The sequence below is a fragment of the Hyla sarda genome, unplaced genomic scaffold (assembly GCF_029499605.1).
Source record: "Hyla sarda isolate aHylSar1 unplaced genomic scaffold, aHylSar1.hap1 scaffold_521, whole genome shotgun sequence".
NCBI classification, from domain to species: Eukaryota; Metazoa; Chordata; class Amphibia; order Anura; family Hylidae; genus Hyla; species Hyla sarda.
Window position 1 is genome coordinate 225,197 of NW_026610532.1, and position 6,787 is coordinate 231,983.

The 6,787-nt window shown below is 39.0% G+C and overlaps 1 protein-coding gene across 1 annotated transcript in view; it reads right to left on the bottom strand.

Annotated features, from left to right (window-relative positions):
* LOC130338380 (oocyte zinc finger protein XlCOF6-like) overlaps positions 1-6,176 on the bottom strand; it is a gene marked incomplete at its 5' end in the record, with an annotated part of 68,090 nt that extends 61,914 nt beyond the window's left edge. Inside the window, one exon of the mRNA XM_056554003.1 lies at positions 4,732-6,176. Within this exon, the coding sequence (XP_056409978.1) occupies positions 4,732-6,176 (1,445 nt within the window). The remainder of the gene's footprint in view (positions 1-4,731) is intronic.
* Positions 6,177-6,787: the final 611 nt, after the last annotated feature.

Genomic DNA, 6,787 nt, shown 5'->3' on the forward strand with positions numbered 1-6,787 from the left:
TGCATGCCCAATTTTTCAGTTTTTTATTTGTTAACAAAGTTTGAAATATCCAATAAATTTTGTTCCACTTCATGATTGTGTCCCACTTGTTGGTTCTTCACAAAAAATTACAGTTTTATATCTTTATGTTTGAAGCCTGAAATGTGGCAAAAAAGTCAAAAAGTTCAAGGGGGCCGAATACTTTCACAAGGCACTGTATATGCAATCTTCTGATTGCATACACAGTTCAATGCTATGCCATAAATGGCTTTTATTTTTTTAAATTTCACCCCAGAAATAAGCTTTTCTTTTGTTTCGTCACAGACTATTTTATGGAAAAAAAAAGTGATGTCATTACAAAGTACAATTGGTGTCGCAAAAAACAAGCCCCTATATGGGTCTGTAGGTGCAAAATTGAAAGCGTTATGATTTTTTAGAAGGTGAGGAGGAAAAAACAAAAGTACAAAAACATAAATTGCCCAGGTCCTCAAGGGTTTAACTCCTTGAAATCCTCAGTTACGTATTAAATATGCTGAACAAGTATGTAGTTGGCAAGGTTGGCACCTATTTTCTTGCCAATTCACTTTTTGGGCCAGGCTGGATATAGTTGGGTATTATACCGGGGCCCTTACTCTTTATATTTCCACCCTTAGGTTGGTGGCCCAACAGCGTTTAAGCCCTTCAAATCCTCAGTTACTTATTCGAAACGCTTCTTTTTTATGCATTGTTTACTATTGTTTTTTCTGAATCAGATTGTTCCCAAATAATATTCAACATTTACGTATAAAAAACAGGTTTACTGCAGAGGAATAAGAGGAGAGAACTACAACTCCCAGAATGTATAAGATCATGTGACTGCAGAGGAATAATACATGCTTTTTTCCCTATCTTAAGGGAATCCGGGCAAGGACCATAGAGGCATATGTTTGCTAATCAAAAATGGTGATTGCATTGCTGCGCTCCCCGCCTTCCACGCCACCAACGTATCCCTTTCTATAGCTGAGCCCTTTAAAAGGACCAGGAATAGCCCCCTTAGAGTGAAGAAGGGCAGGTAAGGACCAAGGGTGCATCAATCCCGACTCCAGAGCTGTATTAGAATAGGCATCAAAACCCCTAACCCAATCAATACAGTGACGATATACACAGGATAAATTATAGTGTTTGTGTATAGTGTTTAGGCTGCCAAACGGGCTACCAGAATTTTAAAGACCGATTTAAGGTCATGATTTATTAAAGATATGGGACGATCTTGGGTAAGAAGATATTTCCCAGGCAAGACCTTTACATAGTCTGTATTCATAGAGCAGGGTATGGGGCTCCCCTGCAGGTAAGAGTTGAAGAGTCCCAACAACGTCGGGGTAGTCTCCCCCTTGAGAATGCTATAAATCCCCCGAAAAGCCATCTGGACCTGGCGCCTTATTTACCGCCAACCCCTTAATCGTTCCATCAAGTTCTTCCGTTATGGGTGCATTAGTGTGTTATGGGAAGATTAGCTGACGCTATCTAGTCCCGGAAAGAAGAACTCCCTGGACCCACATCAGAGTATAGAGAATGAAGATAAGTTATCAGCATATCATTGATCCCCTTAGGATCTCTCTGCAAGGACCCTGAAGTATTCCTTAGCACTGGTATTTCAGCTGGAGGTAGTATCCCTTTAGTGAAGCGGGCCAACAGGTGACCAGGTTTGTTGCCATGGTAAAACAAGATGGCTTTGAATTTAGAGCGAGCTAAATTAACCTGCCTCTCCACCCAACATTCATAATCTGCCTTAGCCACAGGACCAGGCATCTTAGTGGCAGCCGATGGAGACACCATAAAAGCGGCATAAGCCAATCTGCTGGGTTATTTTCCGCTTCTAAGCGGCAGTATAACCCAGAATCCGGCCCCTAAAAACCGCCTTAGCAGCCTCCCAGTATAGTTGCGGGTTTATTGTGTAATATACAATATGTGGGATGTACGTCCAGGAAGCTCAAAGTTAGGTTCTTAGAACATGTAAATATGCCCCATATATGGGACAATACATAGGTCTCTTTGGGGACTTACCAGGCACTTTTTAGGAGTCCATGCAGGTCCTCCGGGATAAAAAGGGTGCGTCCTCCACCTAGAGGCAGAGACTGGAGTAACAAGTATTCTTGTGAGAAGCTTTTTGGATCTTATGTTTGGAGACTCGTTCTCCAACAGGTCTGAATTTCCGCAATTATTTATCATATATTTATTAAGCTATGTGATCTTCTTCTTTCGTACATATGTTTGTAAGGTTAATATACTTGTCAAGAACAGAGATTATATATGTATTATGTTACCGTATTATGATTAATCACCTGATACAAGGATGTGGCGCAATATATGACACAAATGCCTTTACACCTGTGGGTTAGTCAGTATAAATTCTGTTTGCAATGTTGTTAGTTTATGCCATGACTAAGATCTGTTGACAGATCGAAACGTGTCAGTGCTTCGTATGCGCTTTTTATTCTATTTTTGATATATCCACTACGTTTTTAATGTTTTTTTTAATAAAGTTAAACATTTTATGGGAGCTGGATTTCTCCATTCTTTTCCTGGATTACCTGAGACACGGCTGAGCAGCTTTCTTAGCTTCCATATGTGATGCAAGTGTCCTATCCATCTATATACTGAAGGCATTCTCAGGCGGTGAGCTGACCCTAGATTTTTTTCATTCTTTCTTTTGCAATATGTAAAAGAGTGCACAACTCAATCCACATACAACAGAACCCCAGAAGGTGCCCGGATAACTCTGAATATATCAACAACTTTAGGGGAAAACCACTAAAAGGGGTACCCTAAACTAAGAACCCTTCCTATAAAATGTAACTTAAAATATCAAAAGAAATCAAAAACCATATGTAATGTAAAAATTCACCAATAGGTGTCAGAACCACACCACTGTTAAAATTACAGACCCAATGTAGCTTTGTATCAATGTGCTGGAAATATGATAAGCTCAGAAGGAATGCGCACTTATTCTGTATGGCCATTCAGGAGCTATCTATATATTTAGTAATCAGGAGATAACTGTACGAGCTGCAATTAAAACTCCCATGTATCCAGTTCCCTGATGTTTCGCTGGATCCCCAGCTTTATCAAAGGACTGATGGCTAATGGCCTGACTCAATCCCACACCTTCAACATTGATAAGATTCTCTAATACCATGTGAAAAAAGGAGAGGAGGAGTCCCATACCCCCGACAATATAACTTATATGAACTCTTCTGTATACGAATACAGGGGGAGGAGCCACGTGACGCTAGAGATAAATCCACACTGTTCTTCAGAGAGTTGGATATTCAGCTCCTCTTCTTATATAAGATGCATTTTGGTTACTATTAGGAGCAGAAGAAATCAGAAAAGAATAAAGCTTAGATAGTATTATTATTTAGGAAATAAATACAATCTCTCTAACCAATTTCAGGGACGTATGTTAGTATAACGCTTAAAACATTGGAGAGTAAAGATAAATTTACTTATAAAACCCCAGAAAGCCTGAGATTCCTCTATGGCCAAAGTCTTAGTAGAAGAATATAAATCTCGTAACGTAAAAGAATGTAAACGTTCCCACAAAGGGGAAGAGGGAAAATGTGTTTAGTAATAACCATAGGGAGTAAAGAAAGTGGGGTTAGGGGAGAAGGGAAATCAGAATCAGTCGTAGAGCAGTCTCGTAATACCGACAAAGTTATATATAAAAGGAAAGAACTAGAGAGGCCAAGGAGGAGTGCGGGGGCCACAAAATGGGCCCTATAGAAGGAGGGACTGAGGAGAATTCCATATCCACATGAGGAGGAATATAAAGGGGAGGATGAGAAAAAGAAGAGCGAACGAGCTCTAATAATCCAGACGAAGGAAAAGCTTTATAATAAGTGTGTAAATCCGGAAACACAAAACCGCCGTCTAATGTCTTCAGGGTGAGCGTCTATACGGGACACGTGGTCTCTTCTGAATCCTAACAAAATTACTAAATAACCATTGGATAGAAGAAAAATAACAATTCCGTACTATGATAGGGACGGACTGTAAAAATATAAAATATTATTGGTAAATATAAGATTTAAGAACCTTTTTCCTTCCAATCCACGACATATATGGGAATTTACGAGCGTGTAACTGGGTCTTCAATCCGTGTAATAATGGCGCAAAGTGTGAAGTAAAGAGATCTTGTACCAGATGTGATCAGATCTCTAGGGATTTTATACCCCGGGGAGGACAAAGAAAAGGAAAAGAATTACACCGATGTTTACTGAACCCGGGGGACGCTGAGATATTGACGACTTCTCATATAGAAAAATGGATTTTATGATCTGAGACCGAAAATAGACGTCAAGACGGGAAACGCTGGTCTAGGGTTTGTGATAAATAAAAGTATCTGCAGCGTCTTATGTTCAGAAGAGACGATCTTCAAGGGAGACGCGCGGATCCTGTCTGATGCCTTGAATTAAAGTCTCTATAATCATAATGAGAAGGGGGCGGGGACAACACTGACGCGTTACATTCCCTATATACAACGTCAGGGACAATATTACATTTATTATAAGTCCAGTGTGCGGAGATGAATATAAGAATAATAAATCATATAAGAAAGAAAACTTTTATTAACAATTGGTAACAAGTTTGGAGATGCAGTATATGATATATGTATAAATGTCAGATATCCTATGTACATGGATAATATATAGATGTGTTATCTGCATCATTTATTGATCTGAATTGGCTTCTCTCCTGTGTGAGTTCTTTGATGTTGAACAAGATGTGATTTCTGAGTAAAACATCTCCCACATTCTGCACATGAAAATGGCTTCTCTCCTGTGTGAGTTATTTGATGTTGAACAAGATGTGATTTCTGAGTAAAACATCTCCCACATTCTGCACATGAAAATGGCTTCTCTCCTGTGTGAGTTCTTTGATGTTGAACAAGTTGTGATTTCACAATAAAACATTTCCCGCACTCTGCACAGCAAAATGGCTTCTCCTCCGTGTGAGTTTTCCTATGTACAACAAAACTTGATTTCTGAGTAAAATATTTCCCACATTCTGAACATGAATATGGTTTCTCCCCTGTGTGAGTTCGTTTATGTTTAATAAGACATGATTTCTCAGTAAAACATTTTCCACACTCTGAGCATGAAAATGGCTTCTCCCCAGTGTGAGTTCTTTGATGTTGAACAAGATGTGATTTGTGTGTAAAACATTTCGCACATTCTGAACATGAAAATGGCTTCTCCCCTGTGTGAGTTCTTTGATGTCCAACAAGACTTGATTTCTGAGCAAACGATTTCCCACATTCTGAACATGAAAACAGCTTCATCCCTGTGTGAGTTCTTTTATGTCTAACAAGATGTGATTTCTGAGTAAAACATTTCCCACATTCTGAACATGAAAATGGCTTCTCTCCTGTGTGAGTTCTTTTATGTTTAACAAGATGTAATTTCTGAGTAAAACATTTCCCACATTCTGAACATGAAAATGGCTTCTCCCCTGTGTGAGTTCTTTGATGTTGAAGAAGTTGTGATTTCACAATAAAACATTTCCCACACTCTGCACAGCAAAATTGCTTCTCCTCTGTGTGAGTTTCTTTATGTACAACAAAACTTGATTTCTGAGTAAAACATTTCCCACATTCTGAGCATGAAAATGGCTTCTCCCCAGTGTGAGTTCTTTGATGTTGAACAAGATGTGATTTGTGAGTAAAACATTTCCCACATTCTGAACATAAAAATGGCTTCTCCCCAGTGTGAGTTCTTTGATGTCCAACAAGATCTGATTTCTGAGCAAACCATTTCCCACATTCTGAACATGAAAACGGCTTCTCCCCTGTATGAGTTATTTTATGTTTAACAAGATTTGATTTCTGAGAAAAACATTTCCCACATTCTGAACATGAAAATGGCTTCTCTCCTGTGTGAGTTCTTTGATGTTGAACAAGTTGTGATTTCACAATAAAACATTTCCCACACTCTGTACAGCAAAATGGCTTCTCCTCTGTTTGAGTTTTTATATGTACAACAAAACTTGATTTAGAAGTAAAACATTTCCCACATTCTAAGCATGAATATGGTTTCTTTCCTGTATGAGTTTGTTGATGTCCAACACCCCTTCTGTGACCTTTCTGTGATGACTGAGAAGACAGGACCTGTATATAAGGATGAGATGACAGATCTTGGCTGTGAAGGGCTGAGGGTGTATCTGGGATAATGGAATGTTCTTCATATGTATCTTGTGTGATATCATCATCTGCTTTATAATCTGAAGATATAAGATTCTCCTCTGATCTCCTGCTACAAGAATCTGCAGAGAATAACACAGATTTTATTATCAGTATTAACCCTTTAACAACCCAGGAAATTTAAGCTTTTCTGTTTCCTTTTTTCCTCCTCTCCACATTCCCATAATTCTTTTATTTTTCCATCTACAGATCAGTTTGAGAGCTTGTTTTTTGTGGCACCAATCGTACATTGTATTAACACTTCATTCACTGTGCATTAAAATAAACAATAGGAGAATCCAGGGACCGGGTCAGATACACAGAAAGGTATCAGGAGCCAAAGTAGGTGATAAGGAAAAGCCCAAGTCAGGAGAAAGGAAAGAAGTGTAGTCAGAAGTCAGGAGAAAGGAAAGAAGTGTAGTCAGAAGTCAGGAAAGAAGTGTAGTCAGAAGTCAGGAAAGAAGTGTAGTCAGTAGTCAGGAGAAAGGAAAGAAGTGTAGTTAGAAGTCAGGAGAAAGGAAAGAAGTGTAGTCAGAAGTCAGGAGAAAGGAAAGAAGTGTAGTCAGAAGTCAGGTCCAGGATCAGGAACCA